The 20,067-nt window shown below is 41.8% G+C and overlaps 1 protein-coding gene across 5 annotated transcripts in view; it reads left to right on the forward strand.

Annotated features, from left to right (window-relative positions):
• The window catches only part of TMEM45A (transmembrane protein 45A), a 98,647-nt gene that overhangs the window by 5,418 nt on the left and 73,162 nt on the right, over positions 1–20,067 (forward strand). The window contains exon 2 of one of the 5 annotated variants that reach the window (XM_006143561.3): positions 18,206–18,289. The exons of 1 other annotated variant lie outside the window; for it this stretch is intronic. In XM_006143561.3, the coding sequence (XP_006143623.1) occupies positions 18,212–18,289 (78 nt within the window). In that variant the 5' untranslated portion in view covers positions 18,206–18,211. Of the gene's footprint in view, positions 1–18,126; positions 18,146–18,205; positions 18,290–18,382; positions 18,461–20,067 lie in introns of those variants that run through there. 3 more of the 5 variants (XM_027769969.1, XM_027769972.1, XM_027769973.1) reach the window with 3 other exon arrangements.

Raw genomic sequence — 20,067 nt, forward strand, 5'->3', positions numbered from 1 at the left:
GCTCTTATTCCTTTAATAGAGCCTCTCTTTCCAGTATAACATAGTCGGGGCACACAGGTTTTGGAGTCAGACTGTGAGGGCTGGAATTCGGGACTGCATTTTTACAAGTGTGACCTTGAGCAGGTCACTTTCTCTAGGAGGCTTTATTATTTATAAAATAGGGATACCAGTAGGCATTACATAAGAAAATCTGTGTAAAGCGTTTAACATAGTGTCTGACTCATAGTGAAGCCTTTGTATGCAAGCAATTAATTTAAAAAATTGTAGTAAATATATATATATATATATACACACACACACATATACATACATAACATAAATTTTACTATTTAACCATTTTTAAGTATAGAGTTCAGTGGAATTCAGTCTATCCACATGATTGTCCAACTATCACTACTGTCCATCCCAGAACTGTCCATCTTCCTAAACTGAAATGTCACACTCATTGAAAAATAACTCTCCATATGTCCCTGCCTTGACCTCTGGCGACCACCATCTTCAGTCTGCCGGAGTGACTTTGTCTGCTCCAGGTACCTCATGTGAATGGAATCATTTAGTGTTTGTCCTCTAGGTCTAGCTGATTTCATTTAGCAGAATGTTTTTAGGATATCCATGTCATAGCATGTGTCAGAATTTTCTCTTTAAGGCTGTCTAATATTCTACTGTATCAATATCCCACCTTTCGTTTATCCATTTCATCACTGGTGGACGGATTTGTGTTGTTTCCATTGGTGAGAGTCACCTTTATGTGTCAACTTGGCGATGCCGCAGATCCCAGGTTATTGTGAAAAGTATGTAAATTTACATTTAACCACTGTACATCTTTACAGTGTACAATGTGGTTTGTCCCAGCACGAATACAGTGCATATTAGTCAAGTCAGAGACATTACTATATTTGTTGTCATCAACAGATGACTTCTCATTTTTGTGTCTATTAAATGTTTCCTCCCCCACCCTGTCTCTCCCACCCCCTATTGCCCAGTCCCTCTTATACCATTCACATTTCCCATATTTTCAACCTAACATTATTCAAAGTACTTCTGTGAAGACTTTTTGTGTTGTTGGATGTTGGTTTTTTTGCCTTTTTTGGGGGGGGGGTGCATAGGGAGTGTGTGCTTGTCAGAGAGAGACAGAGAGCCAGAGAAAGTGAGAAATCAATCCCTAGGTGAGATGGCCACATTGCAATCCCTTTTAGGATTTTGGGCACACAGCCCTGGCATAATTTTCTTTTTTTTTTTTTTTTTTTTTACTGTAGGGTGTGTACATTCACCAGAGAGACACAGAGAGACTGAAAGCAAGAAATCATCCCCCTACCCCACTGCAGTCCCTTCGCCCCCATTTTCCTCTCAGGATTTTAGGCAAGCACATACACCCCGCTGGCATGAGTTTCAAGCCACCAGGTCCAAACTTGAACTGCAGTCAGCTATGTAGGAGTCCAGCCATATAACCATTACACCACCTGCGGATCCCATCCCTGGAGTAATTTTCAAGTTCTTAGGTCTGGGACTCAAACTGTGGTCAGCCATGTGGTAATTCAGTGACTTAACCACTATGCCACTCGCTGGCTCCATGTGAAGGCATTTTTTTTTTTTTTTGGAGAGGTTTTTGCTATAGGGCGTGTGCACTCTCCAGAAAGACAGAGAGAGATAGAGAGACAGAAAGTGAGAAATCACCCCCCCGGGGGGATGGCCATGCCACAATTCTTTCTCCTCCATTCTTCTCTTGGGATCTTGGGCATGCATGCACTCACTCCTGGTGAGTGTTTAAGCCTCCAGGTCCGAGACTCAAACCGTGGTCAAACCAGCGACATAGCTATTACACCAACTGCTGGTTCCTGTGAAGGCATTTTTTAAAAGATAAGATTAACCATTAAATCAGTAGACATTGTATGTCCTCCATAATGTGAGTGGACCTTGCCTACTTAGTTGAAGGCCTCAAATTAAAGAAAGATTGACCTTCACTGAAGAAGAGAGCATTCTGCCTTTAGATTTGAGACTGTAACATCAAATCTTTCCTGAGCCTCCAGTCTACTAGCCTGTCCTGCAGATTTTAGACTTGGCAGCCTCTACAACTTTGTGAGCCTGTTTCTAAAATCAGTCTCTCTCTTTCTATTACATATATTATATTTCTTTGGAGAAATCTGACTCCTGATTAATACACTGTCCTTTGGTTATTGTGAATAATGCTGCCATGAATGTTGGTGTACAATTAACTATTCATTTTATTTTTCATTCCCATCAGCAAATTATGAAAGTCTTGATTTCTTCACATTCTCATCTATACTTAGTGTTATTATTTTTTAGAGAGATTTTGCTGTAGGGAACATGTGCTTGTCAGAGAGACAGAGAGAGACAGGGACAGAAAGTGAGAAATCATCCCCCACAAGGGGGATGGCCATGCCTCAGTCCCTTCTCCTCCATTCTTCTCTTGGGATTTTGGGCACACACACACACATGTCTGGTGTGAATTCAAGCCTTCAGGTTCAGGAGTTGAACTTCGGTTAGCTGTGGAAGTCCAGTGACATAATCATTAGCCATCTGTTGGTCCCTCTCATTGTTGTTGTTGTTTTTTTTTTTTTTTTAAAAGGGTTTTTTGCAAAGGGTACGTGTGCTCACCAGAAAGACTGAGAAAGACAGACAGAAAGCGAGAAATCACCCCCCAGAGGGGATGGCCACACTGCAATCCCTTCTCCTCCATTCTCCTCTCGGGATCTTGGGCATGTGAGCACACGCGCCCAGAGTGCGTTTAAGCCACCGGGTCTGGGACTTGAACTGCAGTCAACTACATGGGAGTCCAGCGACATAGCCATTACACTGACTGCTGGTCCTATTTTTTTTTTAAGTTTATTTTTTATTTATTTTATAAGAGAGAGCTAGAGAAACAGAGAGATGACAAGCACTCTCAACAGGGTCTCATGCCATGTTCTTCTCCTGTTCCCCCGAGCCCAGCCTTTCAGCCAACCAGGATTATAGGCATATACGTGCTCCTTACGTGTTGAATGGCGAATTGAACCCCAATTTCCATATGGCTTCCAGCATTGCAGAGCATTGTGCTACTGCTGTGCCACTCTTGACTGGACCTCTCACTGTAGTTTTGATTTGTGTTTCCCTAATGATTAATGGTGTTTTCATATGCTTATTGGCCATTTGAGTATCTTCGTTGAAGAAATGCCTATTCAGATCTTTAGCGCATTTGAAAATCAGATTTTTTATTGTTGTTGTGCTGTAGGAGTTCTTTATATATTTGGGATTTTGACTCTTTATCTGGTATATGATTAAAAAATATTTTTTCCCATTCTTTGGGTTATGTTTTTACTCTCTTAATTGTACCTTTTTTTGAGAGAGAGAGAGAGAGAGAGAGAGAGAGAGAGAGAGAATAGGAAAGCAGACCACCAAGTCTGGGACTTGAGACATGTCAGACATGTGGAAACTCAGTGTTTTAACCACCACCCTATCTGCCAGCCTCTGGTTATATCTTTTTTTTTTTTTTTTTTGGTTATATCTTTTGATGCATAAAAGTTTTAAAGTTTTGATATAATGTAATTTATTTATTTTTAGTTGTTGTTGCCTGTATTTTTTATGCCATGTCCAGGGAATCATTGTTAAATTCAATGTCCTATGTGTTTTCTTCTAAGCATTTTATAGTTTTTTTTTTTAAAGAGATTTTTGCTATAGGGTTTGTGCACTTGCCAAAGAGACAGAGGAAGAGAGACAGAAAGTGAGAAATCACCCCTCGGGGGGGATGGCCACACCACAATCCCTTCTCCTTAATTCTCCAGTCAGGATTTTTGGCATGCATGCACACATGCCTGGCATGAATTTTAAGCTGCTGGTCCAGGACTCAAAGTGTGGTCAAACACATGGGAGTCCTGTGACGTAGCCATTACACCATTACACCCAGTATTTTATAGTTTTAACTCATATGTTTAAATCTTTGATCCATTTTGGGTTAGTTTTCATAAATGGTGTAAGGTAGAAGTCTAATTCATTTTTTTGATGTGGATATTTAAGTAATTCTTTAATAATTTTTATCAACCATTATAATGTTAATCTCTATATAGACATCATTAGTATAGATATAGACATAGTATAAGAATATTGGCTCATTCTTGACTTATATTTTCTAATTTTATCTAAAGCACTGATTTTTCTCCTCATAGAATGAGTCAAAATTTCTATTCTGTGAGGCTTTTAGTATTTCCAAGGAAGAAAGATTATTCTGCAGTGAAAGAACTTTGATTAGTGATAGCCACTTTTTTTTTTAACCATCCTTACCTTTCTGCAGCATTTAGAATTACAAAAATGATATACGTATGTTGAAAAAATTGAAACAGAATGTTCAGAGTCAAAAGTAATGGGTCCGGGAACCAGCAGTTAGCGTAATGGCTATGTCGCTGGACTCCCACATAGTTGACCGTGGTTCGCGTCCCGGACCAGGTGGCTTAAAACTCATGCCGGGCGCGTGTGTGTGCGTGCCCAAGATCCTGAGAGGAGAATGGAGGAGAAAGGATTGCGGCGTGACCATCCCCCCTGGGGGATGATTTCTCGCTTTCTGTCTCTATGTCTCTGTCTGTCTGGCGAGCACACGCGCCCTATAGCAAAAATCTCTCCAAAAAAAAAAAAAAATGTGTGGGGTCCCGGGACCAACAGGTGGCATGGTGGTTAAGACACTGGACTCCCACATGGCCAACCACGGTTTAAGTTCTGGATCTGGCAGCTTGCTTTCTTGCTTTCTTTCTCTCTGTCTCTCTCTGGTGAGTGCACATGCCCTGTAGCAAAATTAAAAAACAAACAAACAAACAAAAACTAATAATAAGAAATAAAATTAAATAAATAATTTTAAACAAGAAAAAAGAAAAAAAAAAGTAAGTTTCCGTATTTACTTCCCTACTTCCTTCCCATTGCACAACTCTCCCTGGAGGTAATCTTTTACATTTACATTACATTACATTTGGTAATAGTTTGGGTTGCATCCTTCCAGACATTCTCTAAGAGCCCATTCACAAGTAAAGATCTAAACATAAATACAATTAAAAATATAAATGGGACTACATAATGTTTTTTGCTTTTCTGAGAAGTTTGCAGCAATAGGGGCAGCAGGTGGCGTAGTGGTTGAGATGTTGGACTCCCACATGGTTGCCCATGGTTCAAGTCCTATACCTGGTGGCATGAAACTCATGCTGGGCATGTGTGCGTGAGTGCCCAAATTCCTGAGAAGAGAATGAAGGACAGGGGATTGTCATGTGGCCATCCTCCCAGGGAGTGATTTCTTACATTCTCTCTCTGTCTCTCCAGCAAGTGCATGGGCCCTATAGCAAACAAATCTCTTTCCCCCCCAAAATTGCAACAATACGTAATACAAACATCTCAACCTGTCAGTGGAGACATTCGGATCTTCTTGAACATTTTGACATGAAGACTAGACAATGGTACTCAGAGGGCCAAACCACTTAAAGTGATGGTGCCATTGGACTAAGCATGCCAAACTGGGCTTGTTGGCACCGACCCCTCTCTCTGGGCTGTAGTCTCTCTGTTAACATGGAGGACCCAGCTTACTTAACCATCAGGCTGTGGAGATGACCTAGAAAAGTGATTTTCAGAAAAGAGATAGGATATACACAATTTTCAGAAAGAGAGATGGTGCTACTCATCCCTACTTGGAAAAAAGGAATATGACAATTCCTCTGATTGTAGCACTCTTTTCATTAAACGTCCCTGCTACCTCCCAAAGACTGTGCACCACCATTGAGAATGCTACCAGTGCTGTGATAACCTCAGCCTGCACACCCCAGACCCTGTGGATCCACTTGTGTTACTACTGCACCACTGCCTGGCCCTGGTTAGTCCATTTTCTGACTTAAGTCAAGAATTAGGGTGGCCAGAGCAACCCAGTTCCTCATGTGTACAGACAGTATCTAACACTGGCTCAGAATCTACCACTAATGACACTTTCAGTAAAATTATTACATTTAATTTGTCTTAAAATTTTTATTTAGTTCTTTTTTTTTTTTAATTTTCTAGTTTATTTTTGCCTTAGGGCATGTGGGCTCACTAGAGAGAGACAGACAGAGAGAGAGAGAAGGAAAGAGAAAAATCACTCCAAGCGGGATGGCCATGCTGCAAACCTTTCTCCTCCATTCTCCTCTTGGGATCTTGGGCACACATGCACGCACTTGGGATGACTTTTAAGCCATGGGTCTGGGACTTGAATCATAGTCGGCCATATGTGAGTCCAGTGCCTTCACCACCGCACCATTGCTGGCCTCTAATTTGTCTTAAATTTAATGGAAGAAAAAGAAATCAAAGTGAAATGCAAGGGATTTCTAAAATTCAGATAAGTATTTCTTTAAAATAAGATACATTGGTTCTGGGACCAGCAGTTAGCGTAATGGCTATGTCGCTGGACTCCCACGTAGTCGACCGTGGTTCGAGTCCCAGACCCGGTGGCTTAAACTCATGCCGGGCACCTGTGCGTGTGTGCCCAAGATCCCAAGAGGAGAATGGAGGAGAAGGGGTTGCGGCGTGGCCATCCCCCTGGGGGGTGATTTCTCGCTTTCTGTCTCTATGTCTCTCTCTTGTCTGTCTGGCGAGCACACGTGCCCTGTAGCAAAAAACCTCTCCAAAAAAAAAAGAAAAAGATAACTGGGTTTCTAAAGATTTTGTTGAAGTTTAAACAATAGATTAAAACATAAAACACTGGGATTATTAACTACTGTCATAAGATTCAGAAGACATCTCTCTTCTCCAAATTAATCCACATTTTAATTTATTTCCTTTATGCTTGAAATAAAGAATAAAGTCTTCAATTTCACTTTGATATGTCTAGGTATGAATTTTTTGTTTTATTTTGTTTTTTTAAACATCTTATTTTCTCTTGATGTGTCTTTCAACATTTAAGATGCTAGTCTTTCTTCAGCTCAGGGACTTTTTCTACAATTATTTTATTCTTCCTTTCTCCTTATAAGCTGGGCATGATTCAGACTAAGGATTGTGAAAAACTGTTAAAGGTAGATGAAAAAAGCCATGTAGGAATCAGCAGTTAGCATAATGGCTATGTTGCTGGACTCCCATATAGTCGACTGCTCTTCGAGTCCTGGACCCGGTGGCTTAAACTCAAGCGGGGCACGTGTGCACGCATGCCCAAGATCCCGAGAGGAGAATGAAGGAGAAGGGACTGTGGCATGGCCATCCCCCCGGGGGGTGATTTCTCGCTTTCTGTCTCTCTGTCTCTCTCTTTCTGGCGAGCGCACGCGACATACAAAAAAAAAAAAAAAAAAGCCATGATAGAGATACATGGTAGTAAGAAGTGTATTTAGGAACAGCTTTGAAAATCCTGTTTTTTTTTTTTTTTTCTTTGAGAGGTTTTTGCTTGCGGGCACGTGCGCCCGCCAGACAGACAGAGAGAGACAAAGAGACAAAAAGCAGGAAATCACCCCCCGGGGGGGTGGCCATGCTGCAATCCCTTCTCCTCCATTTCCTCTTGGGATCTTGAGCATGCACGCACACGCACTCGGTGTGAGTGTAAGCCACCGGGGTCCAGGACGCGAACCGCGGTCGACTACGTGGGAGTCCAGTGACATAGCCATTACGCTAACTGCTGGTCCCTCAAAATCCTGTATTTTAAAATAAATAACTAACATGTAATTTTTAAAAATAATGCAATGTACTTTTTATTTATTTATTATGATTTTAAGCTTGCTATAGGGCACATGTGCTCTTTGAGAGAGACAGAAAGAGAGAAAGAAAGATAGAGAGAGAAAGTGAGAAAACAAGCCATCCCGTCTGGGGTTCAAACTGCATTCGGCCTTGTGAGAGTCCAACAGATTAACCACAAGGCCACCTGCTGGCCCCTTAACATGTACTATTAAAAGCCTTAGGAAGAGGGCCTAGCAGGTGTCATAATGGTTAAAGTGCTGGACTCCCAGATGGCTGAGAGTAGTTCAAGAGTGTTCCAGACCCAGCAGCTTGAAACTCATGCCAGGCGTGTGTGTGTGTGTGCATGCTTAAAATCCCAAGAGGAGAATAGAGGAGAAAGTATTGTAGTATGACCCTCCCCCCTGCGTGGGGTGACTTCTCATTTTTTCTCTTTCCATCTCTTTCTGTCTCTCTGGTGAGTGCACGTGCCTTATAGCAAAAATCTCTCATAAATAAATAAATACATAAATAAAAGTGTTAGAAAGAAAAAGAATTATAGGAAATGCTTACAGAAAAATCATGGGTGAGCTGAACCTCAGAGATAAAGGCCAGAGGATGATGGGATGATGAAGGGGAGAAAAAAAGGTGGTGTTTAGAAGGAATGGGGGGAGTTGGGGCCAGGGCCCTTCCAAGCATCTTGCCTTTAAGCAGGCACAAAGGAGAACTGAGCCTCAGCTTCTCCAGCTGAGTGTTGCTTTCCTCCTTCTGCTATGCCTCAGTTTGCTGAAGGGCAGGGTGATCTTGCTTTCTCTTTCCTGCTTCTCCCTCTTCTGGATGAATTCTTTCTACTAGGAGAGCAGAAGATGAGTCAATACCACTTCTACCTGGGGCAGATTGGGGAACCTCCCTGTAGACATCAAGCCTCATTTTCTCATTAGAAAATTGGACCTGAGGCCAGGTTGTGGTGCAACAATGACACAATTGGACTCACATGGGAAAGGTCCTGGGTTCAAGTTCCAGGACTTCCCGTACGTGCTGGTTGTGCGTGAATATGCTTGTGATCTGGACTGGGTGAGGCTAGGAGTGGATCACGGTATTAGGACCTTGTTGAAGGTGTTTGTCTCTGTTTCTCTGTTATGGAAAAGCTACATGGACAAACTTTTTTTAAAAAAGAAGAAATTTGGGTCTGTCTCTCTCTACTTTCTTTCTTCTTCTTCTTCTTCTTTTTTTTTTTTTAAGAGAGAGATTTTTGCTATAAGGTGTGTGCACTTGCCATAGAGACACAGGCAAAGAGACAGAAAGTGAGAAGTCACCGCCCAGTGGGATGGCTACGCTACAATCCCTTCTCCTCCATTCTCCTCTTGGGGTTTTGGGCACTCATGCACATGCACCTGGCATGAGTTTTAAGCTGCCAGGTCTGGAACTCGAACTTCAGTTGACTACGTGGGAGTCCAGTGATGTAACCATTACACCATCTGCTGGTCCCCTCTCTCTACTTCTAAGTGTCACTCCAGAAAAGTTAATAAGGTGATGTGTTTGATGGGGTTTTGTTAATTGTAAGGTACTTGACAGAGGTTAGGATTATGTGACCACAATCATGCCATGAAGCTCTTCCTTCACAGAAAGAAATGAAAACAACTAATGGCTGAATGACTGTTTATTACGTATCAGTCTCCTCTCAGGAGTTTCTTATTTTATGCTCATGAGACCTTATGGGTAGAGACTGCATAACCCCCACTTTATTGATGAGATAACCAAGGGCTAGCGAGGCTAACTCATGCGTTCAAGGTCACACAGAGGTGAAGTCAGGATCTACACATGGGGTGGCTTAACACCAGTGTCTGAACTCTGGGCGTTTGTGCTGTATGTGATGTTATCAGGAATGAAACAACTGTCATTGGTTGCAGCATTTTAGAGGATTGATGAGTACTTGAATCTAGTGCAGGTGAGCAGAGACAGAGGTATGGCTGGGTGAATCAGCCTCCTCATCCTGACCTTCCAGTTTCCTCCTTCTGTTCTTTGTGATCCTGAGAGAGTGAAACACCATTTCTCCTCTGTACCTGACCTGCCTTTGTTCAAGCATCCATCACATCTTGCCTGAATTACTGCAGTGATATCAAATTATCTGTGGTAAAGGACTGGGGATTTTATATAATCCATTGTTTTACACACACGCACACACTTTTTTTGCTTGGATGTTGTAGCACACGCATTTTGTAGTAATGTGTCACATTACTACAAAATTTTCTCAAATTTTTATTACAAACATTTCTTTTCAATTTCTGTACTCATTCAAGACAGTAATAGTTTACAAACTAGTGCTAATCCATAGACTGTGGTTAAATAGCACATTGGCCTAAGGATCTCCTCGCTTTCACTTGTGACCCCTATATGCCATGTGTCACAACATGGCCAGAACAATTCTTGGAAAATACAAAAATAATGAGGCCAGCAGGTGGCGTGGAGGTTAAGGAGGTTGGATCCCACATGGCCAACTTTATGATTTGAGTCCCGGACCTGACAGCTTGAAAATCGTACTGGGTGCATGGGAGTGTTTGCCCAAAATCCTGAAAGGAGAATGGAAGAGAAGGAATTGTAGCATGACTACCCTCCTGGGGGGTGCTTTCTCACTCTCTCTTCCTCTCTTCTCTTTCTCTCTCTCTCTGGAGAGCACACATGTCCTATACCAAAAACAAACAAACAAGTGAATAATGGCCTAGCCATAGTGGAGCAGCAATGGGGTACTGTTCTGCAGTGCTGGAAGCCATATAGAAGGTAGGGTTTGGGTCCCAGTTGACCTGTACATGCCAGGAGTCTTTGTGCCAGTGATCTTGGCTAACTGAGGCTGGGGGAAGGATTGTAGTGTGAGACCCTGTTGAGAGGGCTTACTTTTCTCTCTCTCTCCTGCTCTCTCTTTTTCATGGAAAAAAATTATGAAAAAATGAATACAAATAACAACAAAAAAGTCACATCGTTCCTCTGCTTATACCTCCAATGGCTTCCCATTGCATTTAAGATAAAATCCAGATATTCACTGAACTAAAGGCCCTAGCTCATGTGACCCTTCCTATATCCACCTACCTCCATCTCCACCTTCACCCACTGGGTTTCACCAATGCTCATGAGTGCATTCAGATGTTGGGTTAAAGTAGGTTCAGACAGAGAACACGATGGTTTGAAATGTGAGATATACTTCATTGTGTCCTTTCATCTGCTGCATCAAGCATGGGCCAGTGGTTCCATCAGTTTTTCTCTGGTACCAGGAGCTTTCCCACTAGTTTTAGAGTGAACTAGGTGGCCCAAACCAACTCTTGGTAAAGATTTGTAAGCAACTCAGTTTATATGGTATAACCTATTATTCATCCCATAATTTCTGCCTAAAGAGGCCTGTATTTCTGTTCACCTTGGTTTTTAGGTTGTTTCCTTCCCCATGAAATGGGCCTCGTTGTTAGCTCAGATGGCAGTATCATTTCAAATCGTTTGTGGTTGGGGAATAAAAGTTTGATAGTGTGATGCTCCAGTTGATGAGAATTTGTCCATGGAGGCATGTCTGCCTTTGTTGTATTAATTATTTAATGAGCTGAGAGGAAAACACACATCCTGGCCAAACAGCTTCCTGGCTAGTTTGGTCTTTGACTTTTGCCTCTCAGACAGCCTTCCCATTGTCCATCACTCTGACAATGAAGAGAAGGAAGTAGCTGTGTCCTAAATGGCCCATTTAGCCACAGAGAGCCGTGGTCTCCAGGAAGTGACCTCCCGATGTTCTCTTTTACCTTTTAAACCATGACCTGTTCTGATGATACTCAAACTACCAGAAGATTTGACTCTCTTTTGTTAATTGTCATGGCAATGACAATTCTCAAAATTTAGTGGAAATAAACTTTTAGATCTAGTGATGTTATTTAGCAAAGTACATTGGTGTCAGGTATCCTGGGTGATTCCAAGGTCTTTGAAAAACACAGTTAAAGTAGTATTTTTCTCTGTATTATGATATTGGTATTCGGCACAAAGGAAACTGAGTTTTAAAGAAGTTCTGTTTCTTTCCAAGACAGAGTTAAGGATCAGATTTACCCTTTTGTCTAAAACAGCCAAAACATTAGATAACATATATGAAAGTATGGTTTTTGAAACATTGGCCATCAGGCAAGGACAGGAAGTGATCTCTAAGAAATTAGAAACAAAAGGTGCACACTGCGCCTGTTCCAGTGTACTGTCAAAGGCTTTCCAGGCCGAGCCTCACGGAGGGGAAGGCAAGTGAAATTCAGGCTCCTTGGGTTGAGCAGTAGTGCTAACAGCTGGGAGAACCAAGGTAGCTGGAGTTCACTCAACAGAGTGCCAAAAATGAGAAGATTGCAGAGAGAGGGCAAGCGAGTGAGAGTGATAACTCTGGATCCCCGCAGAGAGACCGGAGGGAGCCCTGCTGCTATCTTCACTCCCTACATGCTACTCTCGGGTTTCAGAGGCTTCAGGTTCTCTAGCTTGACTTAGCCAATCCCCTTAGACCTGTCAGAGATGTTGGTCTCCCTGGTTTGTCTCTTGTTATTCTTTGAGGCTTTTGATTCTGAGTTATCCATTGGCCTTGGAAATTGTCCCACCCCCTTATGACACATGCTGTATTTGGCCACTACTGCAGCTGAATACACCTTGTCATACTCCAATGGAAAGGCTGTGAGTATCAAACAGGAAATTTTTTTAAAAAACAATAATAGACATCAAAGAGGAACTGGTATCTCAGAAGCCAAGGTAAATATCAACACAGATACTGATCAGTGCATGCGTGTGAGGGAACTACTTGTGGCTGAGGGCTGGGTTTAAGGTGAGAAGAGAACAGGGCCCGGCACTCACAGAGGCATGGGAAGATTACCTACTCCTTCCAGCCAGACTGGAAAACCCATCATTCATGGGGTATTGGGTAGAACAGTCAGGAAGGTCTTGCATCAGTAGTGGGGAATAATTAGCCCTAGAGTGAGCACGGCTCCAAATGTCCTTAACAAATCGTAGAAAAGCAATTCCCAAAAGGATCAAACTGCTTCCAAGTCACTTAACCTCATCTTGGAATGGAGCTCAAGAATATTTATAGGAATAAAGAAATGGTCAGTGCCCAACGAGGTAGCATCCAGAATGTCTGGCACCCTAAATAGTAAAGTTGTTGTGTTTAAAATGGAAATAGACTATCCCTGACTGTCCAGGAGGTGTAATTCCATGGACATTTTGTACCATCAAAAAAAAAAAAAAAAAACATCGAGACCTCAGTGTAACATTTTGTACATAACAAGTCAGAAGCTGCCAAACCATGGTCTGTGTTGATATTTACTTTAAAAAAAAAAAAAAAAAAAAAAAACATCGAGACCTCAGTGTAACACTTTGTACATAACAAGTCAGAAGCTGCCAAACCATGGTCTGTGTTGATATTTACTTTGGCTTCCGAGATAGTAGTTTCTCTTTGAAGTCTATTATTGTTTTTTTTAAAAATTTTTCTGTTAGTTACTTACAGCCTCCCCTTCAGAGGATGACAAGGTGCACTCAGCTACAGTAGTGGCCAAATACAGCTTGTGTCCGTCCTAAGGGAGTGAGACAATTTCAGAGGCCAATGGATGACTCAGAATCAAAAGCTTCAAAAAATGAAAAGCCAAGGTCAAGAACCAGAAGCCTCTGAAAATCAATAGTAGCACGTAGGAAGTGAAATTAGCAAAGTCTCCTCGGGTCTGTGGCCAGGGCTGAAGAGTAAAGGCTTGTTTATCACCACAGGTTGGAGGCTGTGTTAAGAGGACTACGCAGGATCATCCGTGAGATTTCTGCTCTGGAAGTCTGTGACTGAGCTCTACACTTTGGGCCTGGGATGTCTGTTCGCCCTCTGAAATTTGGACAGTTTTTAATGTGGTTGCCAGGACTGATTCTCTGCCCTACCCATCTCCGGAAGTCCAACTCTGATACTCTGTCTTCTAGATAGCTCTACTTGGACACTTTGCTACCAGAAGAAACACATTTTGTTCAGCTTAGCTGGTGCTGAGCACCTTTGTCTTTTTCCTACTTTGCCTAAGCACATATGTGGCTTTTCTTTGTTACAAGTTGCAATCCTTTGGCTGTCAGAAAATGATCTGTTTCTTAAGATGTTGTAGTCCAGATCATCTTGTAGGAAAGCATCTACTTGAAGATGATGATAAGATTCCACTACTACAGTTTAGAATTTTATCTTCTTTTGGAGATGGAGTTAGGACTAAAGGATCAGTATTTGGGAAAATTGGAAGTCAGTTTGTCTTTTCAAGGAGTGGGTCTTGAAGTCACTTTTTCACCTAGAAAGTGATTGTCGGTCAGTAGCCTTGGAACACTTTACTTCCATTTCCAATGGTGACCGTACTGTGTATGGATTTGATCACTACAACTGGGATGCACAGAGTTGTAGGATGGAAGCTAACCAGGATTCTCATGGTCACCAGGATGGTCCTGCCAGAAAAATTCATATATAGCATTTAACAACAACAACTCTAGATAGCAGATAGAGTAAATTTATCACTTTCATTTCCTTCAAAACAGCATAGATTTCCTCTCTGTGTTTCCAATGTGAGAGAGACACAGGAGAGATTAAGAGTGCACAGGTGAGAGCTCTCTGCTTCTACCTGATGAGCTCAGGACATCCCTCTTCTCCCTTTATAAAAATCAAATTAAGTTTATATATTTATTTATTAGAGGGAGAGAGAGACACAGAGAGAGAGAGAGAGATCCTCTAAGGATCTCATATTGTTATCCTCATCCCACCCTTTCCAGCCAGCAAGAATGAAGGGCACTGGTGTGTACAGGTCAACTCAGGGATAGAAGCTCAGTCTTTCATGTGGATCCAACGCTGTGGAGCATTGCACTACCACTGCCGGGTCGCAGGTGGCCCTCAGGGCTGCCTTTTGTGTTCTTAGACAGAGCTAAGGCCACCTTACTATCAGGACAAAAGCAAGGATAAGATTATGCTCTCTGGAGAGACATGCACTGCAAATTTGATATAGTCTGGTGGGTATTAATTGTGATAAGCGTTGCTGGTTTTACTTTTGACTTTATAATTGTTTATGTTTTATAGTGGTAATGAGAAGGTGGGGTGAGTGGATGAAACTACTCCGAGTACTAATAAACATTCTGATTTGTTCTAAGGTAGTAGTTGGCTTTTCACAGGAAGAGAATTAGCTTAGCAATGTGAAACCACTGAAATTAGTAAAGGTATTTTACTTGGCCTCAGTCTCACTCTTGTCTCCATTTCCCTACTTTTGTCTCTTTCTTTATTCTCATTCCACCGTCCCCAAAGCCAGGATTGCTTCTCTGTCAGCAACCTTCTCAAGTTCTTCTTGACACAGAAATTGGCACAAGATTCAGAAAAGAATAATGATGGGATATTTTGTTTCTATGGATCTTTTATTTGGATTGGAAATAGAATTCCTATACTACTCTAGGGAATTTTCTTCAATTTTTCCTGAAATTTAGAGAACTTATATTTGTTCCCACAATATCTTAAAAGAAATAGTTGAGAAGACAAGAATAAAAAAGAGATATTTTTATTTGGAGGCATCCTGATGCTGGCGTGGAATTTAGTCCTTGTGAAAATAAAAAGAAAAAAAAATGGGGAGGGGGCACCTGTGTCGTTGAGAAAGCACTCATTCGACCCACAGAGAGCATGGTCCTACCTTTATGCAAGTCACCATTGTCTTTCACACCAAGGCTCAGTATGCCTCCAAATTGTCCTCCCAGTCATTATAAAATCACTCATGGTGCTGAATCATTGGGTCACACTGCCAGACTTGGTGAGCCCTGAAAAAAGTAGAATGTCAGGAAAAGCCACAGACCTAAAGAGCATCACCTTTCCTTCACTGTTTGGAACATTTTCACTTTATTTTTTCATGTTTCTTTTCTTCTTCTTCTTTTTAATCTAAATTAAAAGACATTTAAAATAATTGCTACAGGGTGAGTGAGAGATGTCACCAGAGAGAGATAGGGGTGGTGATGGGGGAAGCGAGAAAGCACCCGTCATGGGACATGGTCATGCCACAATCCCTACTCCTTCATTTTTCCCTTCTGTGGGGATCTAGGACATGCACACAGATGTACCCATGGTGACTCTAAAGATGCCAGGTCCAGGATTCAACTCCATGGTCAACCATGTGGGAGTAATCTCCCTTAACCACCAAGCCACGGCTGCCCCCTCCCCATTTTTTTTTTTTTTTAAATAAAGGAAAGAAAGAAATTTTTTCACAGTTCTGGAGGCTGGAAGTCCATAAGCATTGTGCTGGCATCTAGTGAGAGCCATCCTACCATGGAAAGGCATACTTTTCCATGTTTTAATTAACAAATGACATTTAGAACTCTCATTTCCTCCATTGTCCAAAATCAAAGTCCGGCCATTGCATCTTCCTCGATTGTTCAAGGAATATGTGTATTATTTAACTTGCCAGAAGGCACATGTGCTTGAGAGAGAGAGAGAGAGAGCCAGAGAAAGAGGGAAAGTGAGAAAGCATTCCCTCTGGGGAATGGTCACAACACAATTTCTTCTCCTCCATCTCTCCTCTCTTTGGGATTTTGGGCGCACATGCACATGGTACCTGGTGTATTTCTCTATCCACTGAATGCAGGAATTAAGCCCCAAAGTTGGCCATGTGGGATCCAGCTGCCTTAATCACCAGGTCAAGGGCTGGACCCTTCAGGGAATATTTGAATATACAAACTGATATTCTTGATTTTTGCAAATCCAATTTAAGAAACAATTCATAGAAGGCAATTCTGAGTTTATTGTGAATAAGAAAGTAAGAATAAAGGTGAACAACTATTTTTTTCTGGTGTTCTGAGTCCAGTTAAAGAAATCATGAACTAGTTTACTTACATTAGCTGAACATCTTACTCTTGTAGATAGGGCTATGATGCTAGTAATTGGAGAAAGCAGTTCCACATGGTATCCTTGTAGCAAAGACTTTGTGGTTTAAATGTGGTTAAACTGAATTCCCTTTTGGGCTTACCCCTCCTCACCTTTATTTCCATCATCATTAACCACATTTCTAAAATGATCGTATTAGAGAAAGCATTCGGTTCATGAGGTAAGTGGATTTTGATTGAGGTGAGTGGTGATGGTCGTAGTAGGGTCTCCTGGTTAGTTCCACAGAAGCCCTGAATAGCGCTAAGAAAAAGGCTAGTTAAAAAAGAAAAAAAAGGGACCAGCAGTTAGCGTAATGGCTATGTCACTGGACTCCCATGTAGTCGACCATGGTTCGCATCCTGGACCCGGTAGTTTAAAACTCACGCCGGGTGCATATGCGTGTGTGTCCAAGATCCCAAGAGGAGAATGGAGGAGAAGGGATTGCGGTGTGGCCATCTCCCTGGAGGGTGATTTCTCACTTTCTTTCTCTCTGTCTCTCTCTGTCTGTCTGGTGAGTGCACACACCCTATAGCAAAAAACCTCTCCAAAAAAAGCAATCAAGCCAATCTTCTCAAAAATTTTGTTGGAGATTTGCTTGAAGGCATGGTTTGCTCCGGGGCTTACAGATTACATAGCTGTCTCTGCTTCTGTGCTTTCAGGTCTCTTAAGTGTAACAAGAGTGAGAAAATATAAGCATGAGCCTGCTTCATCGCCTTTCTCCAAGTTTACTTATCCAGATGAGCCCCTAATGAAACAACTTCCCATTCTCTTGTCTTACATGGTTTAATGTTTAATCTCCTTTAACAGAAGGTTTTCAGGAATTTCTTTCCTTCTTCTAGAACAAGCGCATATCAGTTTAGAGCCTGTAATTAGAAGAGTGACTCAGGTCTTGGCAATATGTGTGGTTCTTCTGCTTCATAATGGAGCCATTTTCTAGGTCTCCTTGGTTTACTTGTTCCTCACGTTTCATAGGTACACTTTACACTCGACCTGGTAGGTCTCCTTTCTCTTTTGTTCTTTTTTGGTGAAGTGTATTTATTTTTTCATGAGAGGGAGAGCATGCATGTGTACATGAGGAAGACAGAGAGAAAGCGCCCTCTGCAAGGTCTCCTCACGTTGCAGCCTCCAGTGCTGCAGTTCAGTGTGCTGTGGTCTGCACCGCTAAGGCCCTGCCAGGCCTTACTTCTTAAGCAAGAATCAAGAAACAGTCTCTTATTGGCTGGTGGGTCCAAATACTGAAATCAGCAGCAACAACCATAAATATTCAATCTTGAGTTTTCTTAGTCCTCATAGGTGCCGCTCAGGTAAGGGTACAGACCAGAGAATTTATTTACTCTCCTCAGGTGGGATGGACTGGATATGAGCTGGTTAGCTTGGTAGGTTGGTCTAGGTGAGAGAAGCAGTCACTAGTGGGCCTATTCCCCATGGGGACCTTCTACTCTAACCATGTTTACACACTGGACACTTAAACTGACTGATTAAATAATTTCATAGAAATTATTAACTGGGAAGCAGACGTGATGATAGTGGGAAGGAAAGAATGTCGTTACAACACAAATATTGGAGGAAAACCTGCTAACAGTGACTCAGTAGTGCCTCCTTGACTGTGAAGGATAATGTCTTCTGGTAAGCTGGGAGAAAACAAAGGGGTTGAAAGACTTACATGCCTGTTATCATTAATTGCAGGGTGCTATGGGTCCGGTTTCTGTAAATCGGGTGGAGGTGGAGGCAACTCGCAGCGCAGTGAGTACAACGCCCAGGGAGAAACATGTGAGTGGGAGGAGGAAAAGAGATTTCTCAGGGACTCTTCCAAGGGTGATGCTGGTGAATATCTTTCTATCTCTTTAATACTAAGCAGCAGTGGCTAGAATTGTGAGCTGCTGGGCAGCACATCTTTAGTCCTTCTGACTTGTGGGGAACTTGGGCAAAGGTGAAAGTAGGGTAAGTTTCAATACTATGTTTTCTTACTAATTGCTTTTGGCATGCATGTTTGTGTGCATGCATGTGTGTGTGTGTGTGTGTGTGCATGTGTGTGTGCATGCATGTGTGTGTAGGACTGACAATTTCAGCCTACTGATTTTTTTTTATTCCAGAAAATTTTTGGTATTAACTAAGAAACAAAGGCTTAATTTTACTTGCTTCTTTCTTATCCTTTCTGCCCCAGTTCAAAGGTGCTTGATCTACTGAGACCAGAGATAACGAATCATTCAGAAGGGAGCATTGGACTGAAGCACCCAAAGATTTCTGGAGTAACCTTTGGTGTGGTGACATGGGAAAAGCAAGAACTGTTGGTTGATATATTGGATTGTTGGAAAAGTCATGATGCATTTTTTGCAAAGAAAAACAGAAAAATACACATCATGACTTTTCCAACGACCCAATATATCTAGTTTAAATCTTGAATCCACTGTGTGTTTGTAGCATTGTGTTAATCTGTCTGAACTTCAGTTACCTTACTTGTTGAATAAGATTAATACCAGTGTCTAAGAGTGGTAAGGATTTTATGAGCTTTAGGAAAGAGTCTAATGTAATGTCTGTCACCTGGTAGAAACTTAATAAAAGTTGGTTATCTTTAGTTCACCAAATATTTCTCTCCTTCGTTCCAGAGCATTGGAGCCAGGGGCTGCCAGTCTTGACTCCTGGTGCTCCCCGAGTCTGCTTATTGTGGGCTATATCTGATGGAGGCAAAATTAAGACTGGCCTAATTCTAAGGATTCTATGGAGGCTGAAATTCATTGTATGACAAGATCTAGCATTGTGCTTGGAGATAGGAGGAATAGATGTTAAAAATATCTTTCTCAGATGCTGAATTTTATTTTACTCGTTTACTTTAGCATTTTCCTACCATTCATTGATTTTTCTACCCATCTTTTCCACCCATCCATCCATCCATCCATCCGGCACTATGTACTGAACCGCCACTAAATGCCAGGCACAGTTCTAAGAACTAGGGAGTGGCAGTGAAGAAAAATAGAAAATAATTATATATCTTTGGGGTTTTCATTCTAGTGATAGGGAAATTCAGTAAACTAGAGCAGGAAAGGGGATGAGGCTTGCAGTTTTATTTATTTAACATATCTATGTGTGTATATATGTATATACTTAAAGAATTATTTATTTTTCATCTATCATCATCATCATTATTATTTTCCATTTGACTAGACAGAGAAAGAAAGGGAAAGTGAGAAAGCAAGTTGCCAGGTCTGGGACTTGAACTATGATGGCCATGTGGGAGTCCAGCATTCTTCTTATAAACTATCATGTCACCTGCTGGCTGCAGTTTGCAGTTTTAAGTGGAGTAATAAGAGTAGATCTCATTGGGAAAGTAACATTTGGCCATTGTTTTAGAGGAAATAAAAAAGCATTCTAAGTAAGAGGAACAGTGAGTAAAGTGAAGGCAAGCCTGGTGTGTTTGGGGAGAGGCAGGAAGACCAGTGTTGCTAGGAGGGAGTGGTGGAGAACAGAGGGTAAGAGAAGAGGTTGGAGGCATCATGGGGCTAAACCTTGAGGGTCAATAGGCCCTTGGGAGGACTTGAACTTGACTTTCC

The sequence above is a fragment of the Tupaia chinensis genome, unplaced genomic scaffold (assembly GCF_000334495.1).
Source record: "Tupaia chinensis unplaced genomic scaffold, TupChi_1.0 Scaffold000100_1, whole genome shotgun sequence".
Taxonomy (NCBI): domain Eukaryota; kingdom Metazoa; phylum Chordata; class Mammalia; order Scandentia; family Tupaiidae; genus Tupaia; species Tupaia belangeri.